This window comes from Kogia breviceps, chromosome X (genome assembly GCF_026419965.1).
Source record: "Kogia breviceps isolate mKogBre1 chromosome X, mKogBre1 haplotype 1, whole genome shotgun sequence".
NCBI classification, from domain to species: Eukaryota; Metazoa; Chordata; class Mammalia; order Artiodactyla; family Physeteridae; genus Kogia; species Kogia breviceps.
Window position 1 is genome coordinate 71,181,369 of NC_081330.1, and position 22,305 is coordinate 71,203,673.

The following is a 22,305-nucleotide window of genomic DNA, read 5'->3' on the forward strand; positions in this document are numbered from 1 at the left end:
ATTGGACAAGTTTTTATATGCTTAGCAGTAAGTTATTAACTATCTGTCTCTTCCATTACACTCAAGACCTTTCCCACCTGTTCATGTCAGCACTCCTGACTGGAACATAGTAGGACTTTAGTCGTAGTGGTGAGGAGCTGAAGGGAAAGCAGTGACTGTCAGCTCTTCCTGATTCCCCCAGGGGCCAAGGTTAGCTCTTGATGTCCAGTGCAGTTCTAACACACATTCCCCCAGAAGTCACCTAAACACTGTTGGAATTCACACTGTGAGTGGCATGGAGGGCATGGGTTTGTATTAGTTGGAAATGGACATAAAGACAGAATAAGGGTGAGAATGAGGGTTAAACTGGGAGGTGGGAATAATGTTTACATGTGTCTGTGAATGGAGACAAACAGAAGAGAAACCACCAAAATCACAGCTATATACTGGGGGCAGGGGGTGTCATTTGTCAAGGCCTTCTCCAGTCTTCCCTGGCTGGCTTCTCTGCCAGGCTTGGGGCTGCTGTCCTGAAGTTTTCCTGCCAGACTGGACTTTCTCCTCTGAACGCACCTGTCAGCTCCATGGCGTGGTCCTGGGGTTACCAGCCTAGAAGGCGGGAGAGAGGGGCAAATGCCATCCTTCTAACCCTATCCACTCTGTCCCTGAGTTACTGGGCTCTCCTCTACCAGCCTTCATCTGATTTTCACTCATATTCTTTTCTCCTTTGAGGAATATTCTGCAGAATCTGTTTCATATTCCACTCCTGAGCCCATTTGGCTAATCTCTGCCCCATCTCACTTCTGACTCTCCTGCAACTTCTCTCTCCCACACCCAGAAGCCGGACTCTCCAGCTCAGCCATTCCTTCATTCAGCAGATATTTATTGATAGCCTGCTGTGTGCCAGGCAGTATACTAGTCATCAGAGATACAGAAGTGAACAAAACACAAAAATCCCTACCCTTGTGGAATGTGCATTGTAGCTGGACAGACAGAACAAATATAATACGGCAAGTGGTGATGAGTCCTATGCAGAAAAATAAAGCAAGGTAAGAGTTGAGAGTGACAGGATTGCTGTTTTAGATAGGGTGCCCGGGGAAGGCCCATGTGAAGAGGTGACACTGAGCCAAGACCTGAATGCAGTGAGGTGACAAGCCATGTGGCTCCCCTGTAAAGTGTTTCAGGCGGAGGGAACAGCAAATGCAAAGTGCCTGAGGCAGGAACCACCTTGTCACATGTGAAAAACGTCAAGGCCAGTGTTCTGGAAGCGAAGGGAATCGGGGGGAGGAAAGAGTGCAGAGAAGTAGGAGGGCCCAGGTCCTACAGGCACTGTAAGGACCTCGACCTTTGCCCTGGGGGAGGTGGAGCGCTGTTGGAGGGTCCTGAGTAGAGAAGGACAGGATCCCTCTGGCTGCTGCGTGAAAAACAGACTGGAGGGCATGGGGGAGCAGAGACCAGTCAGGAAGCTGCAGCAGTGATCTAGGTAAGAGATGACAGTGGCTATATATGTATAACTGAATCACTTTGGTGTATACTTGAAATTAACACAGCACTGTAAATTAACTATACTTCAATTTTTATTTTTAATTAAAAAAGAAAGACAGAGAGAGAGATGACAGTGGCTTGGACCAGAGTGGTGGCTGTGGAAGTGGTGAGAAGTGGTTTGGCTCCTGGATATACTTTAAAGAGACAGCTGACAATCTGCTTATCAGTTGAACATAGGGTGAGAGAGAAAGACAAGGTTTGGGGCCTGAGAAACTGAGTGAACAGAGGTGCCATTTACTGAGCTTGGGAAGCTGGTGGGGGTGGGGGTGGGATGGGGGACGGGGTATCAAGTGCCTTATTGGCCTGAGTTCAGGAGAAAGGACTGGGATCTCTCCTGGAAGCTTAGGGCTCAGATTGACTGCTTGCTGGTGGGGGTGGAGGGTGGATGGAGAAAGTGGAGGCAATGCACATGGTTTACTGAGTAACAAACTGTACCAGACTCTACGTATAATCTGCCCGCGCCACCTTCAGTGAGCACATCAAGGCTGAATTTCTTAACGTGGCATCCTTACTGACCCCATCCTGTGCTGCTCTCCTAGTTCCCATTAATGCCTTTGCACATGCAGTCCCCAACACCTGGTGAATGCTGGCCCTCTGCTCAGATGTCATCTCTTCTTATCTCCCGCTTGATTTGATCTGTCTGCTTTTCTATCTCCCCCACTGTATTGGGAACTCCTTGAGGGCCGAATTGGCACCGTGGTCCCCTCTGAGGCCTTGGTGACCAAAACGGGGATGAGCAGGGGCTCAGCTCATGTCTGTAGCCCAAAGGAACAACTATGTAGGAATAGCAGCAGCCCTGAGCCCACCCCAATGGGTCGGGAGGCTTGACTTCCCACACAGGCATATGTGACAATGAGGAAAACAGGGCCAAGGAGGTGAAGTCAAGCTTGGAACTGGACTTGGATTGGAAGTCTGACTCCATCCCCCAAGCAGCAGGGAACAGGGGTCAGAGAAGAGTAATTACTCACATGTGTACAGCACTTGAGAGTTTATAGCCACAGACATTATCTCATTCAACCCTGGCACAGCCTCATGAGGTAGGTATTCTTATTTTTCCCACTTCACATGGAAGGAAACTGAGGCCCAACAAGCTAAAGTCACTTGCCCAAGGTCACACAGCTAGGAAGTGGCAGCCTCAGTTCTTGAACAAAGGTCAATCTGATGGCAGAGCCCCGGGCTCTGGACCTCAGACTAGGTCAGGCCTCGAGCTGGCTGGGAAGGTGACCAGTCAGGTCTACACAGCCATTTCCCCCTCCCTACCTGTCCCTCCTGTGTACCAAGCTGGTGGCAGTATGAATTGGCATTTAGCCATCCCCTCAGACCAGGCGAGGCCAGGGCCAGGCAGCCTGGGTTCAAATGCAGCAGGGATCATCCAGAGTTGAGACTCCAAAGGTATCACTTGGCAGAAGTTTGAAGAAAATGCCAAGAGGCTATGGGAACCTTCCTTCCTCTTCCCAAGGAAGGCTTCAGGGGTGAGCCCCATCAGGCTGGCTGAGAGTCTGTCCCAGCCCAAAGCCCCTTCTTTCTGGTTGGGCGCAGGGCCCAGAGAGTTCTTGGCTGGCAGCAGCTGGGCCCTTGCACCTGTGGGTCTGGCTCCCCTGCTTCACAAACACACGCCCCCACCAAGCTCGGTGTTGCTTCCAGATGGCCGGTCACTTATGCCTTCACCCCACTTTGGGCCTTTCTCTTTCTCATTTGATTTCTTTTCCTTGCCTTGTTTTCTTCCCAGGCATTCACCCTCTTGCTCTTTTGTTCTCTCCTTCTCTCTCCACTGAACACATTTCTTTCTGCTCAGTCTGTCTGTCTCTTTTCCTCTGACTCTAACCAGGTAGTGATGCAGTGTTGGCTTCCTCCTTTGTAACAGTGTGAGGTTCAGATGAGGTCATCTTTCCAGTCCCCACTGGCGCTGACATTCAGTTTTGAGGAAAGGCAAGAACCTTGGGGTCGGGGGGTAGCTAGAGAGCAAGAAAGGGAGATAGAAACAGGCAGAACTGGATTCAAATCCCAGCATCCTCATTTGCTAGCTGTGTGACCTCAGCAAGGTTGCCTCACCTCTCTGAGCCTCCTTCTGTAAAATGGGATTGATAATAATAGCAATGACCTCAGTGGGGGAGAAGGGGCTCTGAATTGAACCTGCTCACGGGTGGGAAAGTCCTTTAGGAACTATAAGGGGCAGGTCCCAGCAGACATTACGTTACTTAGAAGGCAGTGAGGCCCACTGGTCACTAGCAGAGGCTCTGGGGCCTGGTTTGAATCCTCAGCCCAAAACTAACAGGGTGTAGGACATAGGCAAGCTGCCTAACATCTCTGTGCCTCAATTTTCATATCAGAAAAATAGAGATGAGGTAACAATAGTAGTTGCCCAGCACCTCAGGTTGTTGTGGGGATTCGAGGAGAGAATAAATATGGAACAGTAAGAACAGTGAGGGTCTGTCACCTAGTAAGTGCCCAGGAAACGTTACCATTGATGTTTTTCATCAGAGCTGGGAGGGATAAAACTCTCCTGAGGTGGCATTCTTAGGGGTCCTAGGCCACTGCAGGAACATCAGCCATGTGCCCGTCCAGGCTCATCTCTTTGCAGGGCCTCCGAATATGTTTGTTCAGATCATACCCCACACAGGGACCCCTGAAATTCAGCTTGTGTTCCTCCTGCAAAGCCGCGTGCCCTGGGGTGAGGGTTGTGTAAATCCCAGAGGGAGCAACACCTGTTTCTAATTGGTCCTCCCAGAGGAGGTGCCTGGATGCGCTGGCTGAGGGCATTGTCTCAGTGTGGAGCCAGCAGAGGGACCCTGGGTCACTGGGCCTGTGGTCCTCTCCTCGTGGCTGGCAGCAGAGTCTGCACCCTGACCCCCTGAGCTACCTTAGATCCTCCATCTGTCTCTGGCTCTGACTGCTGGTCCCCAAAAGGATAAGCGTCTGTGGCTGTGGGGATCCAGGGAAACCTTTCCAGTCCCCCAGGTTGTACATGTGAGATGCACCCTCACCACATTCACACAGCCACGTTTGTCTGAGCCAACCCCAGAGGCAATCAGGGCCAACTGGTCCAAGCTGGGAGACTTCTCCATGCCAGCAGGGCTCTGACTAGAGGAAAAGTGGGGTCCATGATAGAGATCATGAGTGGAAGTCTGAGGTCTCAGATGCGATTGGATGTTAGAAGGCTGGGAAGGCAGGACCCCAGAGCCCAAGAGAGACAAGGGCAGGGTAGTACTCCCAGCATAGACATGAGATTGGGGGCCAAGGGGCTGCCACATCATTTCAGGGCTCAGGTGAGGGGAGCAGTTTCAGCCTGATGCTGCAGGAATCAAGGCCAGACTAAAATGGCCTCACCTTCTGAAGGATGAAGTCAGCTGTGCTGACCTAAAAGTGGCGGGTGGCAGAAAAGAGAGTATACAAGACCCCAAAGACTTGTGTTCTAGAAGCTGAAGTGAAACGAGGGAAGGCCTGGTATGTTGAGGCCCAGCCAAAATGTATTTAGCAAAGTAAGATGAGGCCCCTGTCACTCCGTGGCATGGGAAAATTCATGGACTGAGATCCCTTCACAGCGCCCTTTAGGGATTTGAAGCATGTAGCACGACTGTGCTGGGCTCCAGGGGCTGCAGTGAGGCAGAGGAAAGGAGCGCTGCAGTGAAGCGCCGGTGTCCTGCGCCTGAGGATAAAGCCCCTCTCTGTGCTTTCGGAGAGACGCAGGGGAACATCCCCCCCTAGTTTGGCCGAAAGTCATCCTGCCGATTGCTCTTTCTGACACAACCTCACACTTTCTTTCCAGTCCTATATTCCTGGCTGTGTGCAAGCTATTTCCACTTGGATGTTCTGCCAACAGCTTAAACTAAACATGCTTAAAGCAGAGTTTCTCTTCCCCCACAAAAACCTCACACCTTCCCAAGGCCTCCAGCTTCACTGCTGTCACCCAAACAGCCCAGGGCCTGGCTGGCCCAGCTGTGTCTCTTTCTCCCTGACACCAGCACCTTTCTCCCTCCCTGCCTTTGAACCTTGTGCTTTTCCCTAGATAATATTTTTCAGAGTCGTCTTTGCCATCCTCGGGCTGCAGCCCTCTCCCACCCCGCACCTCATCCCTGGAGATTCCTGCCACAGACCCTAACTGGGCTCCTCCCTCAAGGGTCTCTCCCTCAAGCTGGGCCATGAATATCTTCTGCCCCACACACATTGACCACCAACTGCAGTGGGAGAGGCCGAGCATCTGTTCTAGAAGCAAGAAGATCATAGACACTGATAACAGAGGAGCGGGAGCCTAGAGGGAGAGTTTGGCCTTAGGGGTGAGTCCCAGCCTGTTGTGCATCCCAGCTCCCCTGCCTTACTAGTTTTGCAATCTTGGGCCTGTTATTTCACCTCTCTGGGCTCAGTGCCTTTCTCTCTAAAATGGGGTGATAGTGCTGACTTCCTAGGTCTCTTGTGAAGTTAAATGCCAGGAGGGAACACAGAGAAGGGGCATATACTGGAATGACATCTCCAAAGCCTGAAGTGGGCGGAGCCATGAAGGATGTGAGAGGCTGGGTGGCCAAAGCTGTTTGCATATATTTGAGGTTTTCCCATTATGTATAAATAACAGGAAATCAAGTAGGGAATCAATCAATTCGACTGGCCCCAGTTGTTGGCCCTTTCCAAACTTCCCCACCCCCCTGTGTAAACAGGAAACCAAGGCTACAATCGCTGAAGCTGACTGGAGTGCCCAAGGATGCCCTGTTATCTCCCTGCTCTCTTTTCAGTTTTCTGTTTCTCAAGGCCCTTTCCCCAGGACTAATCTTGTTCCCTGTTCCCTCTTCTTCTTCATCCTCTCTTCTTTTCAATCCTCCTCCTTTTTTTTTTTTTTAACACAGGAGCAGAAGAGAGTGCGGGTCCAAGCCCGCTGGCCTGGGGCAGAGGAATGCGACCGCTCCCTCCACACGGGGCAGCCAGGCCCAGGCACTCACTCAGGCTGGCAGCGGCAGGCGAGGCGCTGGGGAGGCTCCGGCACCTTGCTCCGAGGGGCTGGAAAGCGCTACAGACGTTAGCTCATCACTCCCTGGCAGAGGCTAACCGGTCTGCTATTCTCACTAGCATCTTCCAGATGGGGAAATGGAGGCACAACCACACTCGGTGTGGTTGCAGGATCACAAGGGAGCTTCTGGGCAGGGTCTCCAGATGAAATAAGGGGAGAAAGGCCACCCTGACTTCCCAAATGGACTTGTAAGTCCTTGAGATCCTACAGGAAAAGGAAGAATACAGGAAAGAACTGTGATCCAGACTGCAGTATCTGGAGGGGGCACAAAGGAAGGATGGGAGGGGGTGGCTAGGACTCACCATCTCCTGAGCCTCTCACACATGAAGGGGTCCCCAAACAGCTGCAGCTTTACTCACTAGCTCATTAGGAATGACTCACCACTCCTACTACATGTACGATGTTTGCCCCACCCATTACCTCTGGAGTAAGAGACAGCAGGGATAAAGTCTGTATGACCAGACACCAAAGGGTTAACTATGATGCCGGTGGGTTATGTTTTCCTCCTGGTGCTTTTCTGTTATTTCCAATTTCTGTGCAGGGGACAATTATGACATTTATCGCCAGACAAAATGTTATTTTTTTTAATTGTTATAAAGAAGCAGCAACTGGGATGTGGTGGGGAGCCCTGGGCTTGGAGTGAGGAGCCCCAAGTCAAGCCCACTGTCTCACTTCCCAGCTGTGTGACGGGTGGGGCAAGTGACTTCACCTCTTTAAACCTCCGGTTTTCTACAAAATGGAGATAATCAACCCCACAGGGTTGGCATAAGATTATAAGATAATGGATGTGAAAATGCTTTTTAAAAAGTATTTATGGAACTTTTCAAACATAATCACAAGTAAACATTATAATGAAGGCCCATGTACCCCTTTTCAACAACTACCATCTTATTTTTTTCTATATCCCCAACCACTTTTCTCCCATCCCCACTGGAATATTTTAAAGCAAATCCCAGACATGCCCTTTTTTCCCATAAATACTTCAGTATTGAATTCTTTTTTACATTTTTCATAATTAAAAGATAATACATGATAGCTGTAAAAAATTTGGAAAACGAAGAAATCATGTATAAAAGAGAAAACAGTACAGCTGAAACTAATACAACATTGTAAATCAACTATACTCCAATAAATTTTTTTTTAAAAAGAGCGAAAACAAAAATCACCCATAACCCCACCACCCAGAGACAACCAGATTTTGGATTTGTCTATTATTTATTCTATGCACACCCACATATATATATATATATATATATATATATATATATACACATATATATACATTTTTAACAAAAGTGGGATCCTACTGTATATGCCATTTGTAAGTATTCATTTTATTTTAACTATAAAAGTGATAAAATCATATTAAAGAAAAATCATAATCCTTTACCACTTAATATAAAATTTGTTAATATTTTAATATATTTCCTTCCCATTTTTTTCAATTTACAACCATACTTTTTTTTTTTTTGCGGTACGCGGGTCTCTCACTGTTGTGGCCTCTCCCGTTGCAGAGCACAGGCTCCGGACGCGCAGGCTCAGCGGCCATGGCTCATGCGCCTAGCCGCTCGCAGCATGTGGGATCTTCCCGGACCGGGGCACGAACCCATGTCCCCTGCATCGGCAGGCGGACTCTCAACCACTGCGCCACCAGGGAAGCCATACTTTTAACACCAGTGGGATTGTACTGATTATGCACTTTTCAAATTATGAACCTGTTTTAATTGTAAGAAATAATATAATCTTATAGCAGAAAAATAAAGGAAAAGAAAAATATCATCCATAATCCCACCACTCAATTATAATCACTGTTAACATTTTGGTGTTCTGTTTGGTTTTTTTTTTCTAGGTTTTGTTTTTTTTTTCCTTAAGATACTTTTTTGGGGGGAGGCCACACCCCGCGGCATGTGGGATCTTAGTTCCACAACCAGGGATCAAACCTGTGCCCCCTGCATTAGAAGTGCGGAGTCTTAACCACTGGACCACCAGGGAAGTCCCTATTTTGGTGTATATTCTTTCAATATTTTTTCTATGCACAAATAATTTTAACAATAGTAGAAGCATACTGTTTATGCAGTCCATTAACTATAAACTTATAGTTAATTATAATATAATTATATTGCATAACATAGAGAAAAGAGAAAAAAAATACCTCACAATCCTACCACCCGCCTGACACTGTTGTTGTTTTCCTGACCATTGCTTCATTACCCATATTCATACATGGTTGGAAACATTGAGTACTTAATTTTCTGCTCTTTGTGCCCTTTGCAACTTGGCATCATATTTATGCAACTTTGTACCCTGTGTCTTTTTTTTAGTTAATATTTTGTTGTGAACATTTTCCCATGAATAAAAGAGTTTTTGAAATCAGGATTTAAAAACAATTTTTTTTAGTATCAAGGTACCAAGGGACGCTCCTTCACCATGGACATTTAAATTGCTTTCCATTTTTCACTATTACAAACAATTCTGCTCCAAACATTCTTAAACAAAGACCTGTGCTTTTATGGGAGTTCCCTGGTTGCCTAGTGGTTAGGATTCCAGCCTTTCACTGCTGTGGTCCGGGGTTTGATCCCTGGTCAGGGTTTGAACTGAGACCCAGCAAGCCACGTGGCAATGTGTGCTTTTTAACTTTTCTACACATTTATTGTATATGTTTCTAGAGACCACTCTGTATGCGTACGGGCTGTCCTGTAAAAAGTCATGGTCTTTTTTTGCTCCCTAATTTACTCCCATCATAAGGCTCATACAGCCCTTGGTTCTGGAAGGTGAGATTTTGAGAACAAACCTGCATTTTCCTCTTTCTCCCTTTCCTGAGTTTAGACCTGCTTCATTCCCTCACAGCCTGGTTTTTAAATTAATCAGTCAGCAAGTATTATTGAACCTGAAGTGTGTAAGCTGAGGCAGGACTAGGAGGCAAAAGGAAAAAATTCAGAAGGCACAGCATTTGTGGACCACTTACTACACAGCAGGAATCAACCCAAGCTTTTCCTTTGATCCTTGCAACAAGCCCACGGCGTTGCTCCCATTATAATCCCCATTTAACAGATGGGAAAACTGAGGCCTAAAGAATGAAGCCATTTGGCTTAAGATCACAGAGCTAGTAACTGGCAGAGTAGGGATTTAAACCCAGGAGGACTGACCCCTGAACCTGTACTCTTGACCACAGTTTAGATGCCCCCTTACCCTCCCAGGCAGCAAGGTGCAGGGGTGAGGGTGAGGACTCTACAGTCAGCCTAATCTGGATTCAAACACCGGACCTCCTGGCTGTGTGAACTTGGGCAAATCTCTGGGACTCCTTTTCACCTTTGGTAAACCCTACCTCACAGGGCGTGGGAATTAAATGAGATGATGGATGGGAACATGCCAGGTCCAATGCTGGAGCACAGAAGGTTCTTGCTGGGTGATCATCCCTGTCCTCTCCTTGGCTTGCGAGCTCGCAGTCTAGTTGCCAAGTTAGAGATAAGAGTTCAGCGGAGAGCTCTGAGCTCTGCTGGAACCGACTGGGAAGTCAGTGAGCCAGGGCATATTTGCAGAGAAATGCAAATGTCTCCTTTGCTCTCTCCCTGCCTCTGAGACTAACCTCCCCTTCCATCTGCCCCCCCAAAGGAAAAGGGTGGCTTTTGTACTCCAAAGCTGAGTGCTCGTAGCCCCTCTCTTTCCTGCTCCCAAGGAGGTGGACAGTGGACATGACAGGAAGTTACCAGTGGGGAGACCCTTTCTGGCATGTGGGCAAAGAGAAATGTGGCGGAGGGCGCTCCTTTTTCTGCCCTTCAATGGTCCGGATGGGGGAGGGGGCTGGCTGTTGAGCAACTGCTCCGGAGACACTCCAGAAGCCGAGATGAACATATGCCTCTTTCTAACAATTGGCCTGGGAGCCATCCAATAGATGGAGGGCGGATCCACCACCTCCGGGATCCGGAGCCTTCCGCAGAGACGCTGTCGCGGTTTCCAGACCCTCTCCCGAGCGGGGGCTGAGGGGGAGGGTAGGTCGGAGGTCCAAATTAGCAAAACACAATTCGAAAGCCCGGGGTCGCTCACATCAGGCAAACACCAAGATGGCTTGAGGGTGTATTTCACAAGCAAACTTTGTAGGGTTTTAGGGTCCCGACAGATCCCACCTTTTATCAGAAGGGAACTGGGCACGACCTACGACCTTTGTGCAAAGTGAGAAAGTGCAAGGATGGTGTGTGGAATGTGATTGTTACTGGGGTTTGTGTTGAGGCAGGGTGAGGGGAAAGAAGGGAGACAGGCAAGGTAGCTTTGGGGGCTGGGGAATGGGTTTACCTGGCGTCCAGAGCACTGGCCCCAGCTTCCTCCAGGCGTCAAGGAAGGGCCTTGATCTGTCCCTCTGTTTGCTCCCCATCTTTACGTCAGTAAGCCGGTCAGTCCATCAACAAACAGAACTTTGTTCAAAGAGCAAATGCAGGGCACTTGGGGGTACTAAAGAAAAAAGGATAAGAAAGAAAGAAAAGAAGAGAAAAAGTGGGAAAGAAAAAAGAAAAGGAAAAGACCTTTAGGTCTTCAAATCCAATTAAGAAGACAGAACACATACACAGTGAAAATGACTTCATGACATTCCCTCCCCCCTTTTTTTCTTAACATCAGGACTTTTTTTAAAAAAGCATGTTTTATAAACACTGTAAACTGAGTAGTTATTGCTGAAAGGGGCCAAGAAAAGAGAGTTTGGCAGAAGGGTAGTCCTGGTGGCCTTCCTGTAAGAGGCGAGATGGGAGCTTGTTGGCCAGGAGGAGCATGACTGAAATGGAGAAGACCCGGACCTCTTTCCCAAAGAGATTTGTAAGATAACATCCTAACCCGAGAAAGATGTGCTCCTAATGCAAAATGTTATTCTTATTACCTGGAATGATTATATAATGATAATAAAATAACCTGGCATACTGGGAACGCAGGAAGAGTCCCCGCGAGCCCCGGGGCAAGCTCTTCATACCCTGCTGCCTGTTCTTGGCCTTTCGGCTGTACCTCGTGAGCTGCACCTGGCCCCACGATCCGTGACATATCTCCACGTCGCAACCCACCGGCCTCCTTCAGCACTGGATAACCACAAGAGAGAATCCCTCGAACCCAATCCCAGCTCAGGTCTTCTAGGGAAGCCACCGCTGCGGGACGGATAGGCCCTCCAAGAAGCTCTGCCTGGAATCTGGCGACTTTAAGGGGAAAGGGACCCCCAGCCTCGGCCCTTCAACCAGGGAGATGGTGCAGCCCAAAGGGAGCAGACAGACTCTGAGAAAGCCCTGCAGAAAACCCAAATCGTGCCCCTTGGGCCCCGTCCCTTGTTCGTCCTCCTCCCACAGGTCATTTCCTGAGCCCATAGCTCTCCCCACAACCCCCTGAAGCCCGCTCTGACCACCCTCTAGATTTAGGTCAGAAAACAGACACTAACAAGCTCTCCCTCGCCTCAGCGAAATTACTAAGTGGAATTTATTGGGCAAGTCCATGCAGGGCGGTGGGGAGAGACTGTGCCCGGGGCCCGGGCCCCCTCCCGCTTTAGAAGCGCAGGCGTCGGCCGGGGGCTCGGGGCTCGGGGCGACCACGGCCTGAGCCCGCCAGCCGCACCCCGGGAGCCGTGGCCGGTCCCCGGCGCCGCCGGACCCGCGGAGCCGCTCGGACTCCGTTCCCCAGCCGGCCCTTCGCTTTCACACGATCCGCGGTGACTGCACCAGCTCGAGCGCCTTTAAAGGGCCACACACGCCAGCCGCCGCTATAAAATGTTCCCAGCGGCACAGCTGCAGAAGGGGCACCGCTGAGCTGCCGAGAAGAGGCTCGCTCCGCCCGGCTGCCCGCCCACAGCCCGCCGGAGAAGGGTCGTTCCTGGCGAGGAGGAAGAGGGCTGAGGAAGGCGCAGCACCCGCTCTGGCCCTCGGTGAGTATCCAGTTCAGATTTTGCCACCAACTCGCCCACGAGCCAGGACATGTGCTAATAATGCCCTAAGCCGGTTATAAAGACGTGGAAATTGGGGGGGGGGAGAAAAAAGGGGGAAAAGGGTCTGTCCTTCCTGGGATTCCTAGCCGAGGCCAGCCTGCTCCCGTGTGCGTGTGCGTCAGGGCTCTCCGGGCGGCAATGGGGGCTTGAGACCCGGTTCCCCGGCGCCGGGAAGGGAGCGCGGTGGCCGCTACCGCCACCGCCACCGCCACCGCCCCGGAGTCAGGCGCCGAAGCTGCGGGCGGGCGGGCGGGCACGGGCGCGGGCCGGGGCTGCTTGGCGCGGCACGGTGAGGTGCGGCGGCGGCGCGGCGCGGTGGTGCGGGCTTTTCCCAGGCGCCCCGGGGTCGGGTGGCACTGAGCGCGACCGGCTCGCGGCGGCGGTGGCGGCGTGCGTGCCAGGGGCTGGGGGCTCCGCCGCTGCGCCCGCGGCTCACCGGGCTCCGCGCTTCCCTCTCTCCAGGGCAGGCGGCTTCGCGGAGGTAAGCCGGGCCGCCCGGTAAGGCGGTGGGCTGGGCGGCGGGGCCGGGGACTCCTGCAGAGCGGGCACCGGGAGCGGGCGGGGGCCGGGCGGGCCGGGGGTCTTTGGGGGACTTGTTTTGTGTTTGAAAGCTTCTCTGCTGGGGGGCGGAGGGGCCGCCGCCCGCCCGCCCGCCAGCCAGCGAACCGGTTCGCTCGCCAGCGCGCCCGCCTGCCGGCCAGCCGGGCCAAGCGCCCGCTTCTTCTGGGGAGACAGCAGCACCTTTTCTCCCCGCGCCCGCGCTTTCTCCAGCTTGGCTTCCACCGACTTTGCTAATCGCCCGGACCGCATCTGGACGCTCCGGCTCTGGGGCTGCACAAAGCTCAGGTTTCCTTTGCGGGCTGAAGGCGAGAGGGGCTTTTCGGGCCGAGTTCAGCGGAATTGAGGGATGGAAGTTAGAGAATTCGGGCAACTTGCCTCTACTGCCTGGTCGACCTCTGCTCTCCCCCACACTCACGCTCCCCCCCACGCACACCCACGCACACACCCCTCTGCCTATAAACGCCGGCGGCGGGGCCGGGCGGCGCACGGAGTCCCTGCCTCGCCAAGCGCCGGACTTGGAGGCAGACAGACCTGGCTGCGAATCCCGGCTCCGCCACTTTCTAGCGCTGTGACCTTGGGCAAGTTACCGAACCTCTCCGAGCTTCTCACTCTTCTCGTAGCGGAGTGATAGCACTGACCTCAGGCGACTTGGCTAGGGGGTAGGCTCAGCCCGCGGCCGCGTCGGGTGCTCTGCGGGCGCTCAGTAAGTGTTGGTGAGGCGCGGGAGTGGCCGCAGCCGGCGCCGGAGTGCGCCCCCGCGCGCGGCAGCACCGCGGGGCCCCAAACTCGCCGCGGAGGCCGAGACCCCGGGCCCCTCCCCGCCTGTGTATCCTGTCTCCACGATCGGTTCCTGATACGGCACTCGCGGGATCGGACGCTCGGGGCCCTGGCGGCCTGGGTGCTCGCGCTCCACCGTGCAGGGATGCTCCCGGCCGCCCCCAGCTCCAGCGGCTCCACCTGGGATGTGGCGAGGAGGGCGGCCGAGCTGTCCGCAAACAACGGGCCTTTAGTTTTCAGGTGGCGAAACTGACTGGTCTGGTTAGAGCGCATCCAAGCCAAGCCGCAGTACTGTTTGGATTTTTAAATTTCTCCTGAGTGAGAAAATAGCAATCGAGATGGAGCCATCCGGTTGGTGCCATTTTAACTTTTGGTCCCCCAACAGGTCAAAGACGCGGCCCCCCTACCTGCCTATCCCTTCTCTCTTCTTCCTCTCCCTTTCCCACCCTCATCTAGGCGGGAGGGGGCTGCCGGCCCACGGGACGGTCTGTGAAGGAGGGTGGGCGGCGGAACCGGGAACTGGTGGCCCGGGCCCGCGAGGCATCGGCAGGAGAGGAGGCACTTGTTGCTCTGGGTTGCCCAGCCGTCTCTCGCAGCTGTTTCGCAGTGGTCGGCTCGAGGCTTGGAGAGAGAGCTGGGACGTTTCTGCGCTGCCAAGTTTTGCCTTCGAATGGGCTGGGTGGCAGAGGGGAGACAGAAAATCGGGGAAGCAGGGGCAAGGATTCCGATCGAGATGCGGTTGCCTCTTCAAACGGATACAACAACACTTACTGAGCGCCTATGGAGCACAGACCCAGGCCGGGGGTCGGGGCTGGTGGAGGGGGAGGCGGCGACGGGAGGCAACAGATCTGAATGTAAACAGGGTCCTGCCTAGGGGAGCTCACAGCCTGAAGGGGGAGACGTGGTAAAATGGTCTTCCCCAGAAACTGATATCAGAACAGAGATACTTTTTGCTCTTGCGCTCTCTCTCTCTTTTTTCCTTTTACTTTTTTCCCTCCTCTTTCTGTTTCTTTTTGTGGTTGCTGCTGCTGTTACTATTTTTTTTTCTTATGTATATTCGGGTACTTGGTAGCATAAAGAAAGAAGGAAGGCTGGATAGGAACAGGAAAAGATGGACAGCCACCCCCCTCCCGACATTTTTCTTAGGATATGAAAATTGCTTGATACTGAAGGTGCTGGGCTCTTGAAGACGACATGGATTAGATTCCTTGTCTTGTAATAACTGGCTTGAAATATTCTCTGGTTGCCTCAGAGAGGAAACAGGGCTCCAATCAAGCAGTGGTGGCGGACCCAGCAACCGATTGTTTTCTCGTGTTTTCTCCCCCCCTTCCTTTTTCTATTTTTCTTGCCTCCCTCCCCTACAAGTAAGCAGTGCAGAGATGATAAAGAGGGGTAGTAAGTGCCCACTTTCTAGAAGGGTCTGAGCAGATTCTTAATGACCACTGGGGGGAAGGAGGTGTCACAGAGAATTCTAGCCTTGTTGGAAAGATTAGAGACTTTTGAAGATGCTGAAGATCCTTTGGGCCAAGAAGTATTTATAAATATGAAATTCTACATCTCTAATTCATCATTAAGGCTAGAATATATGGAGCTTAAAAAAAGCTTCTGGGAAAATAACTTTAGAGTTTTCAGAGATTGTTTATTATTATTATTTTCTGGTTTGGGGAGATTCTTTTCCCTTCATCCCCTTATCTTATCCCTTTGGCGTTTGACCTAGGGGATCATTTCTTCAGGAGCCATTTGAATCATTCTAGGTATGATGATTTGGCCAGCAGTCAGATGAGGCATGTGGGCACAGGAGTGCTGGCTCCTGCTCCCAGAGCCACTGCCACCTGATGTGAAAGCTGTTGAACCTCTGTACCTCAGTTTCCCTCTGGGAAGAATTATGCCCACCTGTCACTACAGATGAGTGTGTCTGGGCTCAGAGCAGGTGTCCTGGGAAAACCAAGTGCTGCCAGGTCTGTCTTGGGAGGGGGCTTGTGGTGTGGAGGAAATTGAGACATCCCTAGCTGCTCTCTGGCTACTTCAGAGCCCCCAGACTATGCTGATCAGCCTAGCTTCTCTCACACAAAACCATGGCTGAGGCAGGACTTTGGAGCCCCATGACATTTGCTTTGGGGACCTATTCCTTCTGTGGGTGGCAGCCCCCAACTTTCTAGGTCTTCCTCTCCCTGGCTCCTTCCTACTTTCTCCCAGTTCTGGTGGAGGCCTAAATGCCTCCAATGTGAATGCCAGTGGCCCTTTGAGACAGTGTGCTACTTACTCAGGGACATTGCTGTCCTCAGAATCAGGAAGAGTGCACCCCACTTGGGGCTCTGACATCACTGGCACGAGGAAACAGTCACACGTGTCCCCTCTTGGTGATGTGGGTAGCTGGCTCTCTGGGCAGCACCTGGCCAAATCTAGCACCTTTCCTGCCTCAGGCAAAAGTTCCAACTGGATCTCCTCCCTCTGCTCAGGTGGTCTCTGGTCTTGGCTCTAACCTGTCACCATCCTTGCCTTGTAGCTGTGTGGAGTGGCCCAGCTTTGGGCTTTGCTAGTACCTGCTTGGTCAATAAAGCCTTTGCCCTTATTACCTCTTCTCCCTCACATACAGCACAACAGCTCCAGCTGGCAGCATCACATCCCACCAATTTATCCAACTTCTGCCAAGGCTCTGAAATGCCAACCATGTCGAGGCCTGCACTTGATGTCAAGGGTGGCACCTCACCTATGAAGGAGGTAACTTTTGCCATTTTACAGATGGAGACACTGGAGCCGGAAAGACAACCGGGTTGGGGCCAGGACTGTGTGGTAGGCCCTCCTGGCTGGGGTATCTGGTGTCCTTTAGCAGACTGAAGACAGCAGGGCTTTCTTGGGAGAGAATGAAAACAGCTTCTACCTAAACGTGGTCACTTCGAACCCACGAGGGGTACTGAAAGATGGCAGAGAAGGGAGCAGAGAAGCAGAATTGGAAAAGACCACTCCATTGTCTCAATGGATTTAAAGTGAGGCTGAGAAGAGGGGCAATGAGATCCCATTTGTAGAATGGCGAGCTGAAGGCAGAGTCGGGGGACGGAGATGAAAGCAGTGAACTCATTTAGGATGGCGGGTGCCCAGCATGAGGACTTAGGCCTGAGCACAGTGCTCGGAGCCAAGGTGGCAGAAGGATATTTGAGCCTAACTCAAGCTAGGAAGGGAGCCTACCTTTCCAGGGGGCCTTCTTGCTGCTTCCCCACCACTAGCCCCCTGATGAAGCACTTTTGGGGCCTGATGAATGGTGAGGAACAAAGCCCGGAGCAGGGGTACCATGCTCTGCCTTTCTCTGTCTTCTAGGATGCCAACCCAGAGATGAGCTCTCTGGCCTACTCGAACCTAGCAGTGAAAGATCGCAAAGCAGTGGCCATCCTGCACTACCCCGGGGTAACCTCGAATGGAACCAAGGCCAATGGGGCTCCCGCTAGCTCCTCGGGATCTCCAACTCCAATAAGCTCTCCTACTGCTGCCCCTCCCACTAAACCCCCACCCTTCAACCTGCACCCCGCCCCTCACCTGCTGGCCAGTATGCAGCTGCAGAAACTTAATAGCCAGTATCATGGGATGGCCGCTGCTACTCCGGGCCAACCTGGGGAGGCAGGGCCCCTGCCAAATTGGGGCTTTGGGGCTCAGGCGGGAGGGGCGGGGTCACTCTCTCCTGCTGGTGCCCAGAGCCCTGCCATCATCGATTCAGACCCGGTGGATGAGGAGGTGCTGATGTCACTGGTGGTGGAACTGGGACTGGACCGAGCCAATGAGCTTCCGGAGCTGTGGCTGGGGCAGAATGAGTTTGACTTCACTGCAGACTTTCCATCTGGCTGCTGATGCCAACTGTTGCTAAAGATGGAGGAATAAAGCCACCAATTCTGTTGTAAATAAAAATAAAAGTTACTTACAAGAGATGGGCCAACTGGAGGTGCTCTTCATTGAGGTCTAATAGGGTGCGGCATGGTCTGACATTCTTTTAGCAATTCTGAGACCCATGGTGTGGTTGCCTGAGACCCATGGTGGGGTTGCTGGTGGATAGCTGGGAGGGAGCTGAACTGGATGGGAGGAATGGGGAAGACCAAGGTGGGGCCGGGGGTGGGGAGGGGAGGATCCTCACTGAATTCCTGCTGCCACTGCCATCACCACTGCCATTATATCTCCAGGAGTCCAAGTACCTAGCCTCACTGCCCTAAGACCCCAGGAACACTGTCCTATTCGAGGTTGATGAAAGGCTGGTTGGGAGCATTCTTGGAAGAAAGACTGATCCCAACCCTTCTACAGCATCCTGGCCACTTGTGCATCCAAGTCTAAAGGGTTGCCCTAGCCACGTGGCACACGCTTCACCAACTCTAAAAGGCACCCCCACCCCATCTCTAGCCCCAATCCAGATGATGCAGTAGGCCACTCCTTGCCTTTTTGCCCTTGGGCAATAAGTATGACCCAAGAAGGATCCTATGACCTGGGAGCTCAGATTTCTCTGGAAAATTGCAAAAGCTACAGACCGTTAAACTGAGATTTTAGGTGCCTTCAAGTCCTTCAGACAGTTGCTCAAGCCCCACCTCCATGCCTGGGACATTTGTCCCCTAACTCTGGCCCACACTGTATGGGGACAGCCCATTTCTCTGGGCTGGCCTCCATTTTAGAAACAGATCAGAGCTGGGCTCAACAAGGTCAACATTTGGGGATATATCTGTTGCTCTTAGATTAACTGCTGAGGAGGCAGTTGCTTTAGAAGCATGCCAAATGACAGGACGGTAGCATTGAACTGGATCCCAGCCTTGAGGTGGAAGGGGGCAGGTGGGGGCATGGGGCTGGTGTGGAATCCAGCCCTGTCCTCATATTGACACAACCGAAGAGCCTAGAGACTCCTCTACCCACATTTCAGACTCCCAGAGACATTCTTCCTTGGACACCGTGAAAACTAATCAACTTCAGGACTAGAATAGTGCCTGTCCCCTAGAAAGTGCTTTCGAAGGAGCCCACCGAAAGAGGCAAGGCATTGGGTTGAGCATTCCCTGAGCATCTGCTCTGGGCCAGGCACTCTGCTCAGTATCAAGAGCATAAATTAAAGTTTGTACCTTTAAGGGGGTCCCCCATCTAGAAGGAGAAAGGCATCAACAAATTACAATAAAACAGTATTTCCTGGGCTTCCCTGGTGGCGCAGTGGTTGAGAATCAGCCTGCCGATGCAGGGGACGCGGGTTCGTGCCCCGGTCCGGGAAGATCCCACATACTGCGGAGCAGCTGGGCCCGTGAGCCGTGGCCGCTGAGCCTGTGCATCCGGAGCCTGTGCTCCGCAACGCGAGAGGCCACAACAGTGAGAGGCCCGCGTACCACAAAAAACCAAAACAAAACAAAACAAAAAACAGTATTTCCTATAACACAGGGGGAAGGTCCTATTCGATCCCAGAAAAGGAAACAGCTCCATCTGCCTGGGAAGTCTGGGGAAAGCTTCCTAGTATTGAACTGGTTCATTTGTTTGTTTTGATGTCTCACAAGTAATAAATACATGATCCAATCTCTGTGAAAAGTAGAAACTCTACAGATAAAGCAAAAATACCCTTTGACCAGCTCTCTCCCTCAATCCTGATCGCCTCTTGCCCTCCACCGAGGTAGCAACTGTTTATGTGTTTGTGGTGCATCCTCGCTGGCCTTGTTCTGTGCCTTTACACAAAGACTTATCTACCCACAGAAACAGTTGGGTTTAAAAACAAGACCAGAGTCAGCCAAGGAAAGAATGAGTGAGGGGTAAAGCTGTTATGTAAGTGCATGTTCATGAAAGTGGCTGTACTAGCTACAAAACTGGAGTTTAGCAAGCAGGGTCATAGGGCCGGGACGGAGTGTGAGAGGAGGAGACTAGAAAGAAGTGTGCAAGAGGCTGGGCTCCAAGGGCCTTCTAGGCCAAGCTGGGAGCGAGCCTTTATCCTTGGTACCACCATCCCTGTGGCTTGTGGAGCCTCTCTGGAAATTTGCAGGAAAGCAAAGAATTAACCAACTTTGATTTTTAGAATGATCCTGCTGAAGGTGGATGGTTAGATTCATCTAAGGCTGTGAACAGGGAGACATGGAGTCCTAAGGGGTCTGGGGAGGCAGGGTGAGGGTGTAAGGTGGTAATCGTTTATTGCTGGAGAAAGGGCATGATGAGGGGGGAGGGTGGACATCACAGAGTACAGATGGGGGAAGGCAAGGAAGCCTCTGCCCCTGCCCCACCATTTCATGTTCAGGCCTCTCACAACAAGACCAGGCACGTTCATTAGGTCTCCAGGAAATTCCTGAGCCAATTCCAAGCCTCACCCTGGGCCAGGTCCTAGGAGGCTAGGAAACAAGATTCCCAGATACACACAGGTAAGGAACGTTGCCTACCCACAAGGAGCTTGTAGCCTGGGAACAGGTGAGGATGTGTAAGCAAGAGTGCCTCCTAGAGGCCAGGAGCTGTGCTGCTCCCTGGGGACAAATGTGGGGGACCCTGTTCCTACTCTCAAGGAACTCACAGTCCAGTGGCAAAGACAGCCATGGTCTCGAAGGATACATTGTATTTCCATAAAGCAGCAATTGTGGTAGGGGACTGAGGGGAGGGCATGGCCTTCAGGCACAGGGAACAACTGGAGCACAAATTAAAAGATAAATCAGGACATGGTGTAAACCAGAACCAACTGTTAGGAAGCCCATGGCTTTTTCAAGGAAGGGCAGAAAGTCCAGCAGCTTGACTTCCTTGAAGGGCAGAAGGCTGAGAGAAGGTAAGTTGGAATCAGATCTTGCAGTTGCCTCTACTTTATTCCACAAGCAAGGGGAGTAGCATTCCACAAACATGGACTGAGCACCTACTATATACCAGGCACACACAAAGCATCTGGGCATAGGCGACGAGCACATTGCCCTTGCTCTCATGAAGCTTGAAGTTTAGCAAGGAGATCGACAACAGTCAAATAATCATGCAGATCATTAAAACCATAAATCATGAGAAGTGACAAGAAGAAAAGGTATAGGTGCTATGAAAGAGTGCAATGGGGAATTTAATTTCTTTTTAAAAATTTTTATTGAAATATAGTTGATTTACAATGTGTTAATTTCAGTTGTACAGCAAAGTGATTCAGTTACATATATCTATATCTATATCTATATATAGATATAGATATATGTAACTTTTTCAGATTCTTTTCCCCTATAGGTTATTACAAGATACTGAGTATAGTTCCCTGTGCTATACAGTAGGTCCTTGTTGGTTACCCATTTTATACATAGTACTGTGTATATGTTAATCCCAAACTCCTAATTTATCCCTCCCAACCCTTTCCCCTTTGTTAACCTTAAGTTTGTTTTCTATGTCTGTGGGTCTGTTTCTGTTTTGTATATACGTTCATTTGTATCATATTTTTTTAGATTCTACATATAAGCGATATCATATGATATTTGTCTTTCCTTGTCTGACTTACTTCACTTAATATAATAATCTCTAGAACCATCCATGTTGCTGCAAATGGGGGACTTAATTTCAATTGCATTATCCAAGAGGGCTTCTGAAGGTTTTGAATAAAGGAGTGTTGTGGTCAGAGCTTGCATGAGGAAAATGAATCAGGCTACAGTGTGCATGAAAGATTGGAATTATGGTGATGCTAGAAAGCTGTTACAATGGTCCAGGCAAAAAATAACAAAGACAGGAAATTAGTCTATGATGAAAAAGTAGCATTTCAATGGGAAGTTGTTGTTCAATGACTATAGAGCTTCACTTTTGATTTTTTTTTTTTTTTTTTTTTGGCTGTGTTGGGTCTTCGTTGCTGCACAAGGGCTTTCTCTAGGTGTGGCGAGCGGGGGCTACTCTTCATTGCAGCACGTGGGCTTCTCATTGCAGTGGCTTCTCTTGTTGCTGAGCACGGGCTCTAGGCATATGGTCCCAGTAGTTGTGGTGCACGGGCTCAGCTGCTCCATGCCATGTGGGACCTTCCCGGGCCAGGGCTCTAACCCGTGTCCCCTGCATTAGCAGGTGGATTCTTAACCACTGCACCATCAGGGAAGTCCCTAGAGGTTCACTTTTGTAAGCTAAAAAAGTTCTAGAACTCTGTTGCACAACAATGTGATAACACTACTGAACTACACACTTAAAAGTGGTTAAGATGGGAATTCCCTGGCGGTCCAGTGGTTAAGACTTGGCACTTTCATTGTCATGGGCCCGGGTTTGATCCCCGGTCAGGGAACTAAGATCCTGCAAGCTGCACAGTGCAGCCAAAAAAAACCAAAAACAAACAAACAAACAAAGGTTAAGATCGTCAATCCTTTATGTGTTTTTTTACCACAATTTTTAAGTTAGCATTTCAAAGTAGAGAGGAAATGAGGAACTATTCAATAAATGCTTTGGGACAACTGGATACACTAGCTCATACTTGACACCAAAATTATTTCCAGATGGACCAAAGATTTAAAAATAAAAAATGAGGGACTTCCCTGGTGGTCCAGTGGCTAAGACTCCATGGTCTCAATGCAGGGGGCCCGGGCTCGATCCCTGG

At 51.0% G+C, this 22,305-nt stretch overlaps 1 protein-coding gene and 1 long non-coding RNA gene across 7 annotated transcripts; one reads left to right on the forward strand and one right to left on the reverse strand.

Moving 5' to 3' along the window:
* Positions 1-542: 542 nt before the first annotated feature.
* LOC136793346 (uncharacterized) lies at positions 543-11,856 on the reverse strand. Its single transcript, XR_010838538.1, has 3 exons — positions 11,414-11,856; positions 10,808-10,963; positions 543-585 (listed from the first exon to the last, which is right to left on the reverse strand). It is a non-coding gene; the product is annotated as an uncharacterized lncRNA (long non-coding RNA).
* Positions 11,857-12,106: 250 nt separating this feature from the next.
* Positions 12,107-17,717, forward strand: CITED1 (Cbp/p300 interacting transactivator with Glu/Asp rich carboxy-terminal domain 1). 6 transcript variants are annotated; one of them, XM_059050485.2, is made up of 4 exons: positions 12,547-12,577; positions 12,927-12,945; positions 16,399-16,523; positions 17,118-17,717. In XM_059050485.2, the coding sequence occupies exons 3-4, from the start codon at positions 16,464-16,466 to the stop codon at positions 17,640-17,642; spliced, it is 585 nt and encodes a 194-aa protein (XP_058906468.1). In that variant the 5' UTR covers positions 12,547-12,577; positions 12,927-12,945; positions 16,399-16,463; the 3' UTR covers positions 17,643-17,717. The 6 variants fall into 6 exon arrangements, with proteins under 6 accessions (XP_058906465.1, XP_058906468.1, XP_066878956.1 ...); XM_067022855.1 differs by having other exon boundaries at positions 12,556-12,571; XM_059050482.2 differs by lacking the exons at positions 12,547-12,577; positions 12,927-12,945 and adding an exon at positions 12,107-12,404.
* Positions 17,718-22,305: the final 4,588 nt, after the last annotated feature.